General features: G+C 56.4%; 2 protein-coding genes across 9 annotated transcripts in view; both read left to right on the forward strand.

Annotated features, from left to right (window-relative positions):
* The window catches only part of KCNN1 (potassium calcium-activated channel subfamily N member 1), a 33,369-nt gene extending 22,015 nt beyond the window's left edge, over positions 1-11,354 (forward strand). For 2 of the 3 annotated variants that reach the window (XM_027084671.1, XM_027084670.1), the window contains 4 exons: positions 1,209-1,319; positions 1,889-2,016; positions 6,547-6,616; positions 9,549-11,354. In XM_027084671.1, coding sequence (XP_026940472.1) covers positions 1,209-1,319; positions 1,889-2,016; positions 6,547-6,616; positions 9,549-9,803 — 564 coding nt within the window. In that variant the 3' untranslated portion in view covers positions 9,804-11,354. The remainder of the gene's footprint in view (positions 1-1,208; positions 1,320-1,888; positions 2,017-6,546; positions 6,617-9,548) is intronic. The other variant, XR_003428325.1, reaches the window with a different exon arrangement.
* Positions 11,355-11,467: 113 nt separating this feature from the next.
* Positions 11,468-18,895, forward strand: ARRDC2 (arrestin domain containing 2). Of its 6 annotated transcripts, XM_027084674.1 has the most exons (9): positions 11,471-12,087; positions 14,831-15,186; positions 15,278-15,344; positions 15,573-15,720; positions 16,251-16,353; positions 16,442-16,698; positions 16,846-17,008; positions 17,276-17,433; positions 17,714-18,895. In XM_027084674.1, exons 2-9 carry the CDS (start codon positions 14,913-14,915, stop codon positions 17,765-17,767), a joined length of 1,224 nt encoding a protein of 407 aa, XP_026940475.1. In that variant the 5' UTR covers positions 11,471-12,087; positions 14,831-14,912; the 3' UTR covers positions 17,768-18,895. The 6 variants fall into 6 exon arrangements, with proteins under 6 accessions (XP_026940473.1, XP_026940475.1, XP_026940476.1 ...); XM_027084672.1 differs by having other exon boundaries at positions 11,468-12,087; positions 16,442-17,008; XM_027084677.1 differs by lacking the exon at positions 14,831-15,186 and having other exon boundaries at positions 11,709-12,087.
* Positions 18,896-19,368: the final 473 nt, after the last annotated feature.

The following is a 19,368-nucleotide window of genomic DNA, read 5'->3' on the forward strand; positions in this document are numbered from 1 at the left end:
GTTTCTTTGCCCCAGTTGACAGGGCTTTTCTTGAACACAGACTCCTGAGTCTTCCCAAGACCTTCGTCCTGGCCAGGAACGCATGATGGGGTCTCCTCAGGGGGCGACTTTGTGCCCACCCTTCCCCATAAATGTTTCCTTCCATTCGGAAGAAAAACTAGCCACTCCCCTGGCCCTCAGAGGCTGAGCCCAGGTCTCTTCCTTCCTTCCATCCTGTATGCAGTAGCTGCAGGAGGAAGCAGCAGGTGGGTGCGGTGCCAAAGACAGCCTCCAGCGCAGGTGGGGAGCCACCTTCTGGCCCCCCTCATTGGCCCCTGCCACCTGCTCCACACCACTCCTGGGGCTGATGACACCTGGATGTCCTGGGCTCCCCGTCTCCTGGTTCTCAGTGGCAGAAGGTCCCCCTTCCCGCCCTCCTTCTGCATCACTTTTCACTGCCCCCCACCCCTACCTCTGAGCCTTGCCCTCCCCCTCGGGTCCTCACTCCTGCCCTTCTGTCTCTCAAGTGGCCCCCAAGTGGACAAGCAAGTCCTCTCTGGCCTCTTTCCCTAGCCGGGGGACTGGCTGCCATTCAGAACATACTGGGGAGGGTGGTTGCTAGAGCAGGGTACCCATCACGGGGAAGGTGTCCCCTCCCTTTACTTCCCCGCATCCTGGGTCCAATACTTTGCCTCTTTCCTCCTGCAAATGCCCCACCGCAGGCAGCGGGCCTGACCCTTCTTTCTCGCCACCCTTCTGACCCTACCAGCAGAATCCGCCCCCATGACTGGCCAGCAACATGTCAGCCGGGTCTCTGTCCCCATCATCCAGACCCCAAAGCCTGGATGGAAATGCTTCCCAATCCTCCCACCTCCGTGGGCCTCAGCCCCAAATGTACGTGCAGATCCTGCCTGTTTCTTGCGCTTTCTCTTATCTCCGAGCCTCACTTTCCCCCTCTGCCCAATGGGGATAAGAGCGGTCCTACCTCCCGCGGTTGTTGGGGATCAAATGAACTAATTTATGGCACAGGCTCCCTGGACGTTTGATGGATATTAAGCTAGCGGGGTTGGGAGTCAGTGAACTCAGAAGATGGGATTTGCCAACCCTGCAGGTTTGGAGGGCAAATGTGAGGGGGAGGAACCAGGAGGGCTTCCTGGAGGAAGGAGGGTATCCTACTTGCAACCCATACGAGGTGGACCCTGACATGCCCCCTCGCCCTCTTCATGCAGGGGGCTGGCTGCACGGCGCTCGTGGTGGCCGTGGTGGCCCGGAAGCTGGAGCTCACCAAGGCAGAGAAACACGTGCACAACTTCATGATGGACACTCAGCTCACCAAGCGGGTAAGGACGCCAGCCCCATCACAGCCACTTCGCCTTCTGGTCCTCAAGGGCAGACCCTCCTCACCTTACTTCTGCACACGTGCCCACGGGTCATGCCGCGCTGCCTGTGTGTGCCCAGACTGCCCTGGGCTGTACCACCATGTGAACACCCTTAAGCTGTGCACAGGTGTCCACTTCTGTGCCCAGTCACAGCCCAGTCACGGGCCCCTCAGCAAGAGTCAGGGATTCGTGGTGAGGCAACCAGATGCAATTTATAAGCCGGATGAACTCAGCAGGTCAGCTTCTCTGTGCCTCTGTTTCCTCACGTATAAAATGAGAGAGATACCGGCGTGTGTAGATTGACTGAGTTAACATTTGCACGTTGTATAGAAAGGGTCTGGCCCATGGTGAGTGATGTGTGTTAGGCAGACACACGCGTGCACACACACAGCACAGATGTGGATGTGTAAACATGGTCCTGACCTACAGTCCCAGGACCCCAGAGGGGCATTTCCAGGAGTTTCTGGAGGTTTCCAGAGCCTTCCATAGTTTTGTGCTACTCTAAGGAACTGTTCTTTCTCTGGCCTCAGGTAAAAAACGCCGCTGCTAACGTTCTCAGGGAGACGTGGCTCATCTACAAACACACCAGGCTGGTGAAAAAGCCAGACCACGCCCGGGTTCGGAAACACCAGCGTAAGTTCCTCCAAGCCATCCATCAGTAAGTCCAACACCTTTCCCACTTGCATTTCTGTGTCCACCTGGCACGGAGGCAGCCCTGGCCCCCGGGGAGGAGGCTGCAGACTAGGCCAGACAGCTCGTCATGGCCACATCATGGCCATTCCCATGCCAGGTGGTCAGTTGGTTGGGGCCTGCAGCTTCTGTGCTGGGTGGGATAGTGGGTTGGTCGGAGGGAGGCAGGTGATGGACCCAGCACTTGTCCAGAACAGTCACCTCTGATAAATCATGCAAACCACCCAACATAGTGGCAGGTAGCATATTTTATTCTCTGAAATAGCCAAAATGACTCTCCCCTTGGACACTGAAGCAATTTCCCCTTTTTGCTTTGGCTTCCAGGAAGCTCAGAATTAAATCTGTGGCCTGATTCATGTGATCATGTGGGATAATTAGAGATTACTTAATTTTCTCTGTTGTCCCTTTTTCCTGAGAATTATTTAATCAAGTGGTTCTCATCTTGGCTGCTCATTGGGGTCACGTGGGGGTGCTTTTTAAAATCTCACAGGCTGGGAATTCCCTGGTGGTCCAGTGGTTAGGACTCCACGCTTTCACTGCTGAGGGTGCTGGTTTGATTCCTGGTTGGGGAACTAAGATCTCAGAAGCCGCACAGCATGGCTGAAAATTTTTAAAAAATAAAATAAAATCCTACAGGCCATACCCAACACCAGTTACAGTAGAGTCTGGGATACAGCCTGAGCTCAAGTTTAAGTTCCTCAGGTGAGTCCAGTGTGCAGCCAGAGTTGGCAGACTTTTTCTGTAAAGGGCCAGATATTAATTATTTCAGTCTTTGTGGGCCAAAATGTCTATGTCACAGCTACTCAACTCTGCTGTTGTAGCAGGAAGACAGCAAGGATGAATGGCTGTAATTATGCTCTGATAAAGCTTTATTTTCCAAAGCAAACAGCTGTCCAGATTTGGCCTATAGACCATAGTATGCCAATCACTGTCCACAAGAAATATGTGAACCACATACATAATTTAAAAGTTGAAATTAATTTTAATATATTTATTCAATCTAATATATCCAAAATGTTATCATTTTAATATGTGATTAATATAAAAATCATTAATTAGATATTTTAGAAAGTTTTTTATACTAAATCTTTGCAGTCCGGTACGTATTTTACACTTACAGCCCGTTTTTATTCAGACCAGCCACATTTCAATGCTCAGTAGCTACATATAGGATGTATGGGACAGTACACAGTCTAGAATTTAAACAGTTTCAAATCTTGTGGGATTGGGCACTCACATATAAATTACAGTTGAGTCACATAGTAGCTGATTTAAAATAGAAAACAACGTGTTTTTAAGCACTTTTCAGAATGGGCCCATGCATTCCCAGCTCTTACATCCTGGAAAACCTCATTCACAATTGGGCTTCCCTAGGAAAATCAGATGGATCCCTGCCCCAAGAACTCTCAGGCCAGACTCAGGGGCTGATGAACCAGAAAGCGAGGCAAACAATGTTAGGGTCTGAACTAGTACAACAGGAAGGCAACCAAGTCACCCATAGGGAACAGAGATGAGAGGCAGCACAGAGAACCCTGGTGTGAGCGGTAGAGCCAGGAAGCTTATTGTGGGGAGACCCCAGGGTGTGGCTGGGACGGTCAGCTCCTGGGGCACAAGAGGGTAATGGAGTGTGACCATAGCGAGATCAGGCCATGGGAGAGGAAGCTCAGTCAGCTTGACTTTAATTTTTTAATCCTATTTAATAATTTTGCCTCTTTTAAAAGAACAGCTTTATTAAGCTATAATCGACATACAGTCAACTGCAGCTATTTAAAGTGTACAGTTTGATCAGTGTTAACATATGTATACATCCATGAAACTAGCCCCACAGTCAAGATAATGAACAGATTCATCACTCTAAAAGTCTCCTTGAGCCCCTAGTATCCTTGTCTTTTAGCTAGAGAGTTTAGTCCATTTACATTTATCGTGTTTACTGTTATGATTGGATTAATTTCTCATGATAACAGTCCCTATTTCATGGGACTGTGGGGAGGTCTAAATGGAGTGATGTGCAGAAATGCCTGGCATAGTTCCTGGCATAGAGCAAGCAGTCAGTAACACATGGTACCCCCAACCTCTGCTTCACCTATCACCTATGAAGCAGGGAGAGGAGTTGGTGCCCCACCTGCTTGACTTCACTGTGCCCAGGTGTTAGTCCTATTTCCTCATAAGACCCCAAGGCCCTCCTTGTTGACCCTTCAACAGTCCTTTACTGACCACTGGGTCCCAATCTAGTCTCTGCCACCTAACTGTGGGGCCTAAGCAAGTGACTACAGTAGTCCAAGCTTCGTTTTCTTATCTGTAAAGTGGAGACAACGGTGACATGCCTCTTCTCCAGGAATGGAGTGTGGATCAAACAATTGGGGTGACCAGATGATTTGTCTGCACCTGCCTGTCACACAGTATTTTCTGAAAATGGGAACTGTTGTTGTTGTTGTTATTACCACCCTCGATATGTTCATTTGGTCATTCCACAAACATTTCCTGCACCAGCTGGTGTGCCAGGCACGGGGGACACAGACATGGCTCTGCTCTGGACCTTGCCCCAAGGGATGTCCCAGAAGGTTCTTTGGGAGAAGTCGGAGGGTAGGAATTGAGGAGAGTTAGGTCTGTGGAGAAGGCACCTGCTCTGTGAGTGACCTTTGTCCCTTTGTTCTGGGGAAGGACTATCTCGCTCACCCTTAGGTCCCCCTGAACACTTCCAAAAAAACAGTGGCCTTATGAGAACAGCTGATGAAATCAAGCAAGTTTGAACTAGGGCCTGAAGGGTGGATGGGATTTGGGTAGGAAACCGAGAGGCGGGCAGGCATACCAGGGAGTGTGCACAGTTTGGGCAAAGGCGGGGAGGTGGGAATGAGCACAGTGCGAGGGAGACCAGAGGTACCACCTGCAGGTATGAGGGAGCCACGGCATCTTCTTGAGCTGGAGAGTCCCCATGATGGGAATGCAGTATGAGCAGCCAGTGAAAAGGAAACAGTGGTCTTGGAGAGGACAAACTGAGGAACACAGCATAGGTTTGGGAAGCGTACACATTTCCTAGGGCTACTTTAACAGAAGTACCACAAACTGGGTGGTTTAAAACAGAATTTATGATCTCACTGCTCTGGAGGCCAGAAGTCCAAAATCAAGGTGTCGGCAGGGCCGTTCTCCCTCTGAAGGCATCAGGGGAAGATCTGTTCCAGGCCTCTCTCCTAGCTTTTGGTAGCCTCAGATGCTCCTTGGCTTAGAGAAGCATTGCTCCAGTCCCCCATCTTCATATGATGTTCTCCCTGTATCTTCACATTGTCCTCCCTCTGTATGTGTCTGTCCAAATTTCCCCCTTTTTATAAGGACACCAGTTATCTTAACCTAGTTAAATCTGGAAAGACCCTATTTCCAAAGAAGGTCACGTTCTGAGGTTCTGGGCGTTAGGACTTCAATATATCTTCTGGGGGGACACCATTCAACCTGTAACAGGAAGGTTCCAGAGATGCCAGGAATGACTTGCCCAGGGCAGGCATGTCAGTGGCTCCTTAGCAAGTCCCTGCCAACTTCCAGGGCTAGGGGTGTCTGTATCCACCTCCACTTCTCCAGACCGAGGGCTGGGTCCTCTCAGGGGTCCTGGCAACACCCAGCATAGGTGGGCCCCAAGGGGCCTCTCCGAGCATCTATCACATGTGGGTGTGCAAGGGTTGAGTTTGGACTAGTGAGGAGGAAAGGAGAGTCCTACCTGGAAAGGTCTCCCTGGGCTGGTTTAGCTACAGAAGGGGTGGAGAGAAGGGGTGAGGACAACACCCCCCCCCCCACCAGCCCCATAGGCAGCTGTCCAGGGGCCAAGGTCTCAGAGGCTGAGTGGCAGACTCAGGTGCAAATCCTGCTAGGATGCCAGTGGGCACCGGCTTTGCCCCTCTGAACCTTGACTTCCCCTTTGGGAAATGGTATGGGCATAGTTTTCTGGACTAAATGTCCCCTTCAGGGCCAGGAGCTTGGCACAGGCAGGCATACAGTGGGGCTGCAGGGCCGGAGGCAGCTGCATTTGCTGTGAGGCACTGCTGGAGGGAGTGGGCAGAGGGAGGATGCATCCCTGAGGGCTGGTACCACCCCCTCAGAGGCTGGACCTCTCCCTAGAGCAAGGGCAGCAGCCCCTCCGCCGTCCAGGGCCCCCAGCCTGGCCCTGGGGTGGTGCACGTGGGAGGGTTGGGCATGGGCTGCCCAGGTGTGCTGAGATTAAAATTGCCTTGTGGTTTCTCCCTGCTCCGCTGGGTCCTGCCAGAGCTCAGAAGTAAGTCTCTTCCTGGGGGTTAGTGCATGTGGGCACTGTGGGTGGTAGCAGAACCGCCCTCCAGGCCCTGCTGCCCCCTGCATGCCAGGAGGGAACGGGCTGCAAGGGGGCTAACCTCCAACTTGCCCCTCACCCCCCACTGCATATCCCACAAGGTGACTCTGGGTGGGGTGGGTGCATGGAGGAACCCTGACCCCACTGCAGCCTCTGCACAACCCCACCTTCCCACCTGTCCCACAGGCTCCGGAGTGTGAAGATTGAGCAAGGGAAGCTGAATGACCAGACCAACACGCTCGCAGACCTGGCCAAGGTGAGCAGGGCAGGGTGAGGTGGGGCAGCCCCCTGGTCCAGAAGGAGTTGGTTAGACCCTCAGAGGAGGATGAGGGATGTTCCGTAAAGGACAAGGCCCAGCTCCTGCCAGGGAGGGAGGGACAGGGCTGGTGCCCATAGTATAGACAGGTGACCCAGGCAAGTGATGCAGGGCAGGCAGGGACCAGCCACCAGGGAATAAGAGCCCTGTCTGCAGGGGTCCACTGTGACCAGAGGCTCCAGTTGTTAGAGTGATGCCAGAAATCTACATCTGTGTGTAAAATCTTTACTTTTTAACATTGGCGGCTGTTTTATCAGCCTTTTTTTTTTTTTTTAATTTCTTGGCCACGCCATGCGGCATGTGGGATCTTAGTTCCCTGACCAGGGTTCGAACACACGTCCCCTGCAGTGGAAGTGTGGAGTCTTAACCACTGGACCACCAGGGAAGTCCCAATTTTTGTCAGCCTTTTTTTTTGGGGGGGGGCATCTATTTTATATTTTTAATTAATAGCTAATAAAAAGTTTTAATAAGAATATGTAATTAGTGGGCTAAATTGGTGAAGTGGTACTTTCGTATTTAGAAATGTCATCTACATACAAGCTCTAAAATCTAAGAGAAAAACAAATTTCTTTTGCTAGGGTTATAAATTCAAATTATAGCATCAGGAGAAAGCTTATTTGTATAGCAATTAAACATCTTTCAGGAAATTAAAGTTGATTGCAAGAGCTCTGTAAGATCGGTGTGTGTTATAAATGGATCTATTTGTTGGTTCTAATGTCAGGTCCCATCCAATTTCCCGCTTTTTTTTTTTGGCTGTACGCGGGCCTCTCACTGCTGTGGCCTCTCCCGTTGCAGAGCACAGGCTCTGGACGCGCAGGCTCAGTGGCCATGGCTCACGGGCCCAGCTGCTCCGCGGCATGTGGGATCCTCCCAGACCGGGGCACGAACCCGTGTACCCTGCATCGGCAGGCGGACTCTCAACCACTGCGCCACCAGGGAAGGGAAGCCCCAATTTCCCGCTTTTTATTCATCCATTAGAAGATATGTCAACCGACTCAACTTCAGTTGGGCAAGCTCTTAGAATATTTGTCACACTCTTCTGAACTCCCTTTTGCCCTTTCATAAATAGTTCACGTGTGAACTTTGCAAATTGGCTCCAATGCAATTTAATTAAATACTAACGGGGGACTTCCCTGGAGGTACAGTGGTTAGGACTCTGCAGGGGGCAGGGGTTCAATCCCTGGTTGGGGAACTGAGATCCCTCATGCTGCACAGAGTGCCAAAAAATAAAAAAAAAAATTTAATACTAACCCACATAAACTTAATTTGAAAGGGAACATTACAGAGGAAAAAACATATTCTAGAACGCTGAAGAAATAATTCAATCGGTAGTAGAAAGAACATAATCCTAAGAGCATGTAGAAATCCTTGGCCAACTAATTTGATGTCATATGAGATTACAGCTCCAAATACATATCGAATGCCTTTGAAAAATTCAGGTACTAGATATTATAGTTTGGATTATCCATATCACACTTCCTTCATTAGTACAGATGATTAAAATGTGAATTTATAAAAGTTATTTAAACCTTATAATTACAGCAGTATACTCCTCTCAAAATACATTTAATGAAGGCTTCCAAATAAGCCTTTCACTGGATTGGATTATAGGGTTTCTAATTTTTTTTTAATTTAACGAGGTTAAAATGTTTTCCAGTATTAAATTTTAATGCTTTCCAAGGTTGCTGATTTAATTTGTATCTCTCCAACAAAAACAAAATGTATATTCTAATAAAAGTTTAAACCTCAGAGAGGGCCAAAAAAGAACCATCCAAGGGCTGGATGCCTCCAGATGTTACTCTCTGGCCCCGGGGGACTGTGTGACCCCTTGAGGCGGGCTGGGGTGAGGGTCTGGAGCCCTACGGGGGTGGGGTGGGGGGAAGCGGGCAGAGGCATTTGTTCATCCTTGGATGGGGTTGGCCTACCAGTAACAGGAAAGGGTGGAAGGCAGGGCTCAGGTAAAGGTTTTCGGACCGGAAGGGAGAGGCTGCAAGTACAGTGCGGAAAGAAGGAGCTGTGGGGTGGATGACCTGTCTCCCTCCCACAGATCGAGAGGTTGGGGTGGGGTAGGGTGTGGCACAGCCCCTTCAGCCCTCGCATCTGAGGCCCAGGACGGGCGGTGAGCTGCGGTCTGTCTGGGCGTCTAGACTGCGCGGAGCTGGGCTGAGACTCGGAACGGTGATCTAGCGCCACCTGGTGGTTAGAGCGGCATTTGCAACTAGGGCTGTTCTGCGTGTCCCGCCTACCCACTGCAACTCCCGGGCCCATCTGGACTGTGGCAGAACCAGCCCCTGCTTGCTGGGTTGTGGGGAGCAGTCGAGGTGGCAGGGATGTCCCACGACCTGCTGTAATGTAATTGTTGTGGCTGTCGTGTTGCCCGGTCTGTGATAGGGTCAGATTCTTGGGGTGGTCACCTCTCCCCGCCCCCAGACTTCTATCCCCTCCCCAGTCGAATGTGGAAAGCAGGGGATAGTTCACAACCGAGCCTCCTCCCCCTCGACCGTGTCCCCAGCCTGGAGCAACACCAGTCCAGAATCACCCAAGACCACCCTCTGGCTTTACCATGCAGCTAGTTCATCCCCTCATGGCAACTCTGGTCACATCCGCTGGGCCCCAAGACGTCCCTTGACCTTCCCCTGGTCTGCTGGCTCCGAGCCTGGCACTCAAGACCTGTGTCTCCGCTCCCCTCGCCTATCCTCCCACCGCTCCCTGGGGCCCAGCAAGATGCCTTTGGCTGGTTTGGGGGTGCGCTCACAGTTGCTCCTCACTTGGGCCGCCACCCAACCGGGGCTGGTCTGCCATCTCTCTGCAACCACCCCTCCCTCTCTCTCACCTGGCCTCTCCTCTCTCCCACCTTCCCTGTCTCTGACAGACCCAGAATGTCATGTACAACCTCATGTCCGAGCTGCACGCCCAGCACGAGGAGCTTGAGGCCCGCCTGGCTGCCCTTGAAAGCCGCCTGGACGCATTGGGCGTCTCCCTGCAGGCCCTGCCGGGCCTCATCGCCCAAGCCATACGCCCGCCTCCACCACCCCTGCCTCCCCGGCCTGGCTCCGGCCCCCTGGACCCGGTGGCTCGGAGTCCCCCACACCGGCGGCCACCCACGGCCCCTTCAGACTGCGGGTGACGGCTCTGCCTGCCACCAGACTCCTCAATCTTGGCCATCGTGTGGCCGCCACCTCCACGCCAGCCAAGAAGCCCTGTACAGTGGCGCCTCTTGGAGTTCAAGGAGCTGAAACCGAGTTGGGCTGATTGGACTGGGGCCCGCCAGACTGTCCGGGCAGAGGGCAGGGCCATACGGCAGGCAAGGGCAGGGGCGGGCCACCACTGGCTTCCTCCCTGATTGGAGCTGGGAGAGCCTGGAGCTTCCTCTGGTCCTCTGCCGCCCCCAACCCCCGGCTCTCCCCAGGCTCCCGGTGGGTGCGGAGCAGCCAGGAAAGGGGTCCTTGCCAGTTCCAAATAAAGCAGGACCCACCCACTTGCTGCCTGTTGTGCGTGGCTGGGGGACACTCATAATCACAACATGGGGAGTAGATACCCGGCCCTGGGGTTCCAGACCAGATGTGGGGGTCAAGGTGAGCCCATCCCCATCCCCATCCTAGGCAGGTTGTCTCCCGGGCCTGAACTCAATCAGAGACACCTCCCTGAGGACATCTGCGCCGGTCCCACCTGACACCGATTGAGGGGCCCTGCAGAGAGCATGGCCCAGCCCTGGCCTACAGGAGGCAGCAGAGAGTCAGGACTTCCTTCCAGCTGGTTTGCTGGAGCACCCACTAGGGGCCAGCGGAGCTGTGGGTCATGGTCCAGTGGGGGAAGTGACATGGGTGAGGAGGGCCATTCAGTCTTCGGCGGACACGGATTGAGCACCTGCTGTATATAGGCAATGTAATGTAAATTATCACACTGACTCTTCACCAGAACCTGAGCAGGGTAGGATGGGGAGACTCAGAGGAGTCAAGCCACCTGCCTGGGGCTACAGAGTGAGGAGGGAGGGGTGAGCCAGGATTTAAACTCAGGGGTCCATAGGCCAAAGGGAAGAATGGACTTGGTGGAGGGCACTCCATGGGGAGGGGAGTGGTGTGATCCTGGCGTTTGAGGGGCCCCTCTGGGGCAGGATGGAGGGGAAGGTTCTAGACATAAGTAGAGTCAAAGGGTCCCTCCAGGCCTTGGGCTCGGAGTGCTGGAGTCAGGTAGGGGAGGCAAGCAGATGCTGGGCCCTGGGTGGAGAGGGAGGCTAATCTGGGTCCAGCTGAGAGCCCAGGCTCTGGCAGCCTCCGATAAGGCCATGGGCCACCTGGCTGGAAGTGATAGGTGGGGCACAAGAGCAAGAAGGGTCTGGGGAGGTGTCAGTGGGCTGTGGTCAGATGTGAGTTCGAGTCCTGACTCTGACACCGGTGGATGCCTCTAGGCGGTGGCTGCCCCTCTGGGGGCCTCAGTTTCCTCTTCTGTAAGATTGGATGCCGAAAATAGGGCACAGTGTTCACCCTTGGGAGCACCCAGTCTGACGGAGGAGGCATAGTAAACACACAGCGGTCACAAACACAGCGACCAGAGCCGTAAAGAAATAAGTCCAGAGAATGACTCTGGTGACATTTGGGCGTGGGTGGGTGGAGAGCAGATCTGGGGAAGGGCGTTCCTAGCAGCGACAGCCAGTGCAAAGGCTAAGAAGCAAGACCCGAGCTTGGTGTGTTTGCGGAACAACCAGATGGAGGCTGGGGCGGCGCCCGGTCCAAAGGTGCCGTGTAGGGGACGAATGAGTCCACAACACAGAGCCCGGTGGCTGCCTCCGCTCCGCGCCAGCCACAGCCGCCCCCGCCCGCCTCTGACTCAAAAAAACAGGGCCCGCCCCGCCCTGGGGGTAGCAAAGTCAGCCGCACGGACACGCGGGCGGCACGTCCCCGGAGGCCCGAGCGCGTCACGGGGGCCGACGCGGAGGACCAGGAAGTCCGCCAACTACGCGCCGGCCGGGTACGGCGGCGCCCGCACAAAGTTCGCAGAAGCAAGAGAACGATCGGGGGGCGCCCGGTGCGGCGAAGACCAACGCTGAGACCAGGGAGGTCTGCAGACGCGCCCCAGCTGTGCGCCTGGTCGCCGGGTGCCCGGCGGGCCCGCGCCGGGTGCGGCAGCCCAGCCGTGCGCCCCGGCCCGAGCCATGCGCCCGGGGGGCGTGCGCAGCTTCGCGCTGGAGCTGGCGCGGGACCCGTGCGGCGCGTACCGCGGCGGGGAGCGCCTGTGCGGCCGGGTGCTGCTAGAGGCAGCGTCACCGCTGCGGGTGACAGCTCTCGAGGTGGCGGCGCACGGCGGGGCGGTCACCCACTGGCTCGAGGGCCGAAGCGTGGGTGTAAATGCGGTGTCCAGCGACTACGCGGCCGCCGAGACATACCTGCGGCGGCGGCAGCTGCTGCTCCTAGGTGAGCCGCTCATCCCCCCCACCCCGAGCCAGGATCCCCCGGGACCCTCTACCCAGGTCTGGGCGCCCCTCTCCAAAGCCAGCCTTTCAACTTAGAGGCTGTGTGGTCGGGTGACCCTTCTCAAGATGTGGAGACCTCCTCCTCAGGTTGTGGACCCTCCTACAGGGTGGGACACCCACCTACTTACCCCCCTCCAAAACCCTCTTTTCCAGGAACTCCTCCTAGGGTCTGGGCGCGCCCCCCCCCCCCCGGCCTCCAGAGCCGGGACGCCCTCGACCTAGAGGCTATGCTGTGGGGGAGACCCCTCCATATGGAGTCTGGGGGAATCCCTTGGTGGAACTGGGAGTTCCTCCTCTCTGGACCCTAGGATGCCACGTTAGCCCCAGGCCTGGTGTCTCTGATTCCCAGAGAAGGCCTCTGTCTCACGCCCTGCCAGTGCCCCTTACCAGTTTTTACAGGAAGGGTTGTTCGCTGGGTTGGGGGTTCTGGTGGTGTTTGCAGGTGAGCGGGTGGGACTGCATCCCAGGCAGGGAGAAGACTTGGGGTGGGGTCACATCAGGCTGGGAGTCTTAGGTGTTGGGCATGTCCCTACCTTGCTCTGAACCTCAGTCCCCCACCCTCAGGCCATACAGCCAGTCGGGAGCAGAACAGGGCCAACAGAAAGAGTAAGTCTGTGCCCCAGCACCGTGCTATGTGGCTGAGGAGGGTGTTGGCCTCTCTGGGCTGCCCTGGCCACCTCCTCTTGGGGAAGGCAGACCTCACCATACCCATCTGCAAGATGGGCGGAAGCAGGAAGCAGCTCGAACCTGGCTCCCCACCCGCAGCCCCCTTTTTTTCCATCAGTGCACACACTAGATGCTTTGCCTACAGGCTTGCAAACTTGTCCCAACGGCCCCCAGGTGTGGGGACTCTTGCCTGAGCAGCTGTGGAAACCGAGGCATAGCCGGCAAGGGGTGAGGCAGGAAGGGGCCCTGTAGTTATTTCCCTTTCCCTGTGACTCGAGGGAAATTGGGGCTGGTCTCACCCTACAGTCCTCCTGGTCCCACTCACTGGTAGCTTCCTTAAGATACTGGAGGGGTGAAGCTTGTGGAGTTGCTGTGTGACCTCTAGTGAGGCCCTGCCCCTCTCTGGGCCTCTGGGGACCCATCTGTGAAGCGGACTGAGGGCACTGGCTCAGAATGAGCCTTCCTGGGACTACCCTGGCCGTCCAGTGGTTAAGACTCTGGGCTTCCACTGCAGGGGGCGCGGGTTCCATCCTGGTTGGGGAACTAAGATCCCTCGAGCTGAGTTTGGTTTGGCCAAAAGAAAAAACAAAACAAAAAACCGAAAAGAAAGAGCCTTCCCATCCCCCCAGGGTCACTCCATTCCCCACCTCCTCCTGGGCTTATAGCCTCTTGTCCTCTTTCTAGGCTCTATTTGGCCCTGGGAGAAGGTCCCGGCCCCTTATTTCAGCCCCAGAGCCCCCTCCTCCGGGTACCCCCCCTCCCAGGGTGATCACTGAGTGGACAGCCTCTACCCCTCTCTTCCGGCCTGCCCTTACCCCTATCACTGATTGGTTGTGTCCGTTTATGGCCGCCGGCCCGCTGGGTGTGCCTTGGCCTCAGGGGGTCCCGGTGTGGCCTGAGCCAGACTCAAAGGGGATGGCCAAACTAGGGGGTGGGTTCAAGCAGCAGTGCATCCCTCTGTCACCAGAGGGCGCAGGCGCTCCGCAAATCGCGATCAGTGAGCTCCCAACTAGGAAACCGTGTATGTGGTTCTTCTCCGAGGAGACTGAGGTCCAGAGACGGGTTACCGCCCCAAAGGCACACCGCAGCCTTGAATCAGGGGATTCCGTGAGCTTCCCCGGTACTCGGCTCTGTCTGTGAGGGGAAGAGCTAGGCCTAGAGGACAAGTAGGAGTTTGCGGAGGCGGAGGAGGGAGGTCAGGTGCTGAAAGTTTGGAAAGGAACGTCGCGGCCAAAGCGCTGAGGCGCAGCCGAGTGGCAGTGTGTCAAGAGCGGGCTGATGACTCGGGAGAGAGGCTCTGGGAGGGGTCGAGTAGGGGCTACACCGTGATTCATGCACAACCCTCTGAGGTCGGGAATGATTTTCTTCTGGCTCTACAAACGTGGAAACTCAGGTTCTAAGTGGTTGTCACTAGCCCGGGTCAGCCAGCTGAGCGGGTTTCAAATCAGAGGAGGGGGCAGTAGGCGCCCGAGTGGAGGGAGGCCCCATCCACTTCTTCCTCCCTCCCCCATTGCACAGAGCGGGGGAGACTGAGGCCCGAGGTAGTTAGTCCTAGGCTTTCAGGGCCTCGATTGGGGCCTGGCTGTTAACACACCCCTCCAGATAGGGCTGGACGTGCATCGAGTCACGTCTGCAATTGGCGGCCGGTTGATGATTAAACCGACGGCAGTATGATCTTGCTGGGTGACCTCAGGCCCGAGTCCTCCAGGCCTCAGTTCTTCCTCTTGACCCCCGGAGTCTGAGATACTTGCTCTGTCCCGCAGTGCTTCAGCCTCACACCAGGGTCCACTAGGGTAGAGGGCAGCGGGTCGCGAGCCGGGGCGTTTGTTATTTTGCTCCACGCGTGGGCAGGGCCACGCCTTTCGCCGCGCCATTGGTGTATTCCTCTCCGGGGGCGGGACCTGCGTCTCGCTCCGCCCCTCCCTGCCGTATAAATGCGGCGCCGGCGCAGGCAGTGAGGAGTTTCTGGCTCGATCAGCGAGTGCGCCTGCGCGCGCGTGGTGGGTTTGCGTTCTCAGGCTGCAGCGTCCGCATCTCGCGCCTCCGCGTCGCGGGTTCGAAGCCAGGGACCGCGCGCCGCGAGTTCGTATCCCAGCCGCGATGCTGTTCGACAAGGTGAAGGCCTTCGTGGTGCAACTGGATGGTGCGAACGCAGGCGCCGAGCCCGTGTTCAGCGGCGGCCAGGCGGTGGCCGGCCGGGTGCTGCTGGAGCTGGCGGGCCCGGCGCGCGTGGGTGCCCTGAAGCTGCGCGCGCGGGGTCGCGCCCACGTACACTGGACCGAGTCGCGCAGCGCGGGCTCGAGCACCGCGTACACGCAGAGCTACAGCGAGCGCGTGGAGGTTGTGAGCCACCATGCCACACTACTCGCGCCAGGTACCACCTGGGGACCCCTGCACGGCGCGTGCTGCGCGCTCCGGGAGCCCCTCACAGCCACTGAGCCTCCCCTTCTTGCTCCTACCTGCAGACACCGGAGGGATCACAACGCTGCCTCCTGGACGCCATGAGTTCCCATTCAGCTTCCAGCTGCCACCGTAAGTCAAATGGGGTGGAGGATTGCAGGGGAGTCCCTAAGTCTGCAGCCCCTTCCAGGTTTGGGACTCCACTGCTCGGTATCTGGGGACCCCCGAGCCGCAAGATTGTCTCCCGGGGGGGGGGTGCCCAGGAGTGCCTCGTGTCTCTCATCCCCGTAAGTCTTTGGGAATCTCCCACCCGGGAGTCTGTGGATCTCACCCACTGAAGCCCCTTCCCTCCACCCCCAGGACGCTAGTGACTTCATTTGAAGGCAAACACGGCAGTGTCCGATACTGCATCAAAGCCACCCTGCACCGGCCCTGGGTCCCTGCCCGCCGGGCAAGGAAAGTGTTTACTGTTATCGAGCCTGTGGACATCAACACACCAGCTCTGCTGGTGAGTTGCTGCCCTTGGGGAAGGTAGGATGGGAGCATCACAGGCAGGATCCTGGCTATTTGGTGACTGGCTCCTCACTCCCTTCTCAAAGTGGGGGTCACAGCTGAGCCCTGGCAGGGAGGGAGGCAGTGGGGGAGGTAGGCATGGGAATGCCTGTGGAGTCCAGTGGAGCCAGGTGCAAGTCCCAGGAGCACCAGTTGGCTGTGTGTTTCTGGCTGAGTGTCTCACCTTCTCTGAGCCTCCTGTGCCTCCTCCATGAAACGGGACTCAGTCAGAGCTTGCAATAATAATGGCTTACTAAGCGCTCATTACGCACTAAGTGCTTGGCTTGTTCACTTCGTTTTCAGTTTAACGAGATGAGTCATATTCCTGGATCCATTTTACAAATAGTTTCTAGATTGTTAAAAGGAAATCAGGATACTAGGCCCTGCCCCAAATCCTCCTTCAGCTGAGGGTGGTTTAGAGGCTTCAGGGGGTCTGTGGTTGGCACAATGGGATGCATGTTATGTCCTTTCCCTCCACCCCACAAGGCCCCTCAAGCGGGAGCTCGGGAGAAGATCGCCCGATCCTGGTACAGTAACCGTGGCCTTGTCTCTCTCTCAGCCAAGATCGACCGCAAGGGCTACACACCAGGTAGCAGGTGGGAGGGGCTGGATTGGGAAGAAGGTCCGTGTCAGGGTTGCAGGTGGGGAAACTGAGGCCCTGCTGTCCCACCCTACAGGTGAGGTGATCCCCGTCTTTGCCGAGATCGACAACGGCTCCACGCGCCCAGTACTGCCACGGGCGGCCGTGGTCCAGACACAGACCTTCATGGCGCGAGGTGCCCGCAAACAGAAACGAGCAGTGGTGGCTAGTCTCTCAGGGGAGCCTGTGGGCCCTGGGCGGCGGGCACTGTGGCAGGGCCGGGCGCTGCGGATCCCTCCTGTGGGTCCTTCTATTCTGCACTGCCGCGTGCTACATGTGGACTACACCCTCAAGGTAGAGTATCCTCGGGGGCTGGGGTGGCTGCGTCTACTCTGTCCTCCAGGCTGGGGTTCCCCCCGCCCCCCACCAAGACCTCCTGCCATAGAAGGAGTGTGTGGCCGAGGCTGCCTGGGCACCCTCTATCACGGCTCCTTCCTCCAGGTCTGCGTGGACATCCCGGGCTCATCCAAGCTGCTCCTGGAGCTGCCGCTGGTCATCGGCACCATTCCTCTGCATCCTTTCGGCAGCCGCTCGTCCAGCGTGGGCAGCCATGCCAGCTTCCTGCTGGACTGGGGACTGGGCGTCCTGCCAGAGCGACCTGAAGGTGAGCTCTCCATCCTGCTGTGAGGGGCATGGGTGGGCAGAGAGGCAGGTGCCCGGCTGACTCTCCCTCCCCCAGCCTCGATGCCCCCATCTGTAAAAGTGCTCAGTAACAGTCATGTTGGGAGTATGAATTCCCCCAGGATCCCAATCCAAGGGCACACAGCTCAGCAGCCCCGGAACTGGCACAAGCCAGCTCCCAGCCATTGTCCCCAATTCTGGGGCTGCCCGCCTCCTCTACCAGCCTCACCACCCTGTCTGTCGATTCCAGCACCTCCCGAGTACTCGGATGTGGTGGCCGATGAGGAGGTGGCGGCCGTGGAGCAGAGCCCCTTCCGACTACTGCAGGACCCTGACATGGGTGCTGAAGGCCCCTTCTTTGCCTACATCCAGGAGTTCCGCTACCGCCCACCACCCCTGTACTCTGAGGTGAGCTTGGGGGGTTCAAGAAGCCCCTGTGGCTCTCCAGGCCCTGGGAGCCAAGATGAGGGTAGAGAGCCACAGATGAGTTTTAAGTAATGATGGAACTCCTATACATCCCCATACAGGTGCGAGGGCCTGAACCCGCCTTGCACCTTAGTCTGTTCCTGGGTGTCACCCCCGGGCCAAGTGTGGGAGTGGAGATGAGGAGGGTGGGGAGGGGTGTTTCTGAGCCTCCAGGGCCTCCTGAGACTTGATGGGATCGTTTCCTCCCCACCCCCCCCCGCAGGAGGATCCAAACCCACCCTCAGAGGCCTTGAGGCCCCGCTGCATGACCTGCTGAGTGGCAAGTGGAAACTTCAAGGGATGAGGTTGTACACATGCTTCCATCAGCGTGGACATGAGTGAGGAGTGGCTGGGTCAAGAACAGACCAGCCTGACTGCACTGAAGTTGGGGAAACCGAGTCTCAGAATGGGGCAGGGCCATTCCAGCATCACACAGAGCAGAGGAAGAGCCAGTCTGGAGTCTGACATCTCTGGACTGGTTCTCATAAGGTATCAAATGCCCACCATAAGATCTGAGAGACTGTTCAACCTGTCTTTGCCAGCCTGTGGTCCCCCAGAAGTCTCCAGTCTGGGAGAGACAGAGCCAGACATAAATACTTCCAGGCCCACAGGACCAGAGGAAGGGACCAAGAGCTGGGAGAGTCCAAAGGGGGAGCAGGAAGGCTTCCTGGAGGAAAGAGCATTTTAGCTGAGGCTTTGGTGCATGAATAAGAGCTCAGAGGGCAGGCAAGCAAGGGGAAGGAAAAGTCGAAGAAGGTCAGAGCCGAGTGATGTGTGGAGACCGCCCCCTTCATCTTAGAACTGGGGCTCAGAGAGCAAGTGCCTCTGTTGAGGCCACACTGCAAGGTCCGGCAGGCGAGAGGGCCCAGGAATGAGGCATTCAGGGAAGCAGGTTATCAGAGCTGTGTGGGGCAACAGGGCAACAAGGGCAGCGACTCCAGCCTTTGAAACCTTTGAAAGCCAGAGATTCCTGGCCCAGGCTAGGCTTCCTGGGGGCCCCTCCACACACTCCAGGACGTGAGAGCTGTCTGGGTATTGTATGGCCCGAGAAACCCAGGTTCGGAGTGGGACAGACAAGACCAGCTCCATCACTTGCAAAATGAAGATGTGGGGCCCCTTGTTCAAGAATTCAGAATTTCAAGACGGGGACAGCAGAGCATTAAACCAGGCTGCGGGGACAGAGGTCAGCCTGGGGTGACACAGCAGGGCCAGTGTGCTTCTTCTGGGCACCCCCTGTGTCCTGGAGGGACAAAACATAATGGGGCAGCTGGACAAGCCCCCAAGTGCAGAGTCCCAGCCCAGGCTGAGGCAGGACCCTCGCCTGGGACTCTGCATTTCCGTTAAGCCTTAAATCGTTCTCTTTTGTACAATTATTTTTTAAAAATAAAAGCACGGAGGAAGAGACTGTGCTTAGTGGTTTATTGCCCTCAGGTGCCAAGGAACCTGGGGTGGCTTCGTCCACCATCCTGAGTCTGGATCTCAGATGGAATTCCAGGCTGAGGAGGGTTGAGGGGCCCATTGTCCAGAAGGTGAAGGTGAGACCCAGGGACACATAGGGAGACAGCTCGGGCTGGCGCCGGATGCGTTCACCTCGTGCAGTAGCAGAGGCTGGGACCGTGGACGGTGGAGGGCAGGCAGAGGCCTCATCTGTCCCCACAGAATGGAGATGAGGGGGCAGAGGGGTGCCAAAGGCAGGAGGAACCTGCCTATCTCTGCAGTCTGGGCTGGTTTTGCTCTTACTGTGGTTCAATTCATACACCATTGGAAAGTGTACAATTCCTTGGCATCCCTTTCCAGTGTCGGGCCACCATCACCCCTAGCTAGTTCTAGAACATTGTCATCAGCTGCTAAGGAGATCCTGTCCCCATGAGCAGCCCC

This window comes from Aethalodelphis obliquidens, unplaced genomic scaffold (assembly GCF_003676395.1).
Source record: "Aethalodelphis obliquidens isolate GAN/ISIS:26980383/991018 unplaced genomic scaffold, ASM367639v1 scaffold53, whole genome shotgun sequence".
NCBI classification, from domain to species: domain Eukaryota; kingdom Metazoa; phylum Chordata; class Mammalia; order Artiodactyla; family Delphinidae; genus Aethalodelphis; species Aethalodelphis obliquidens.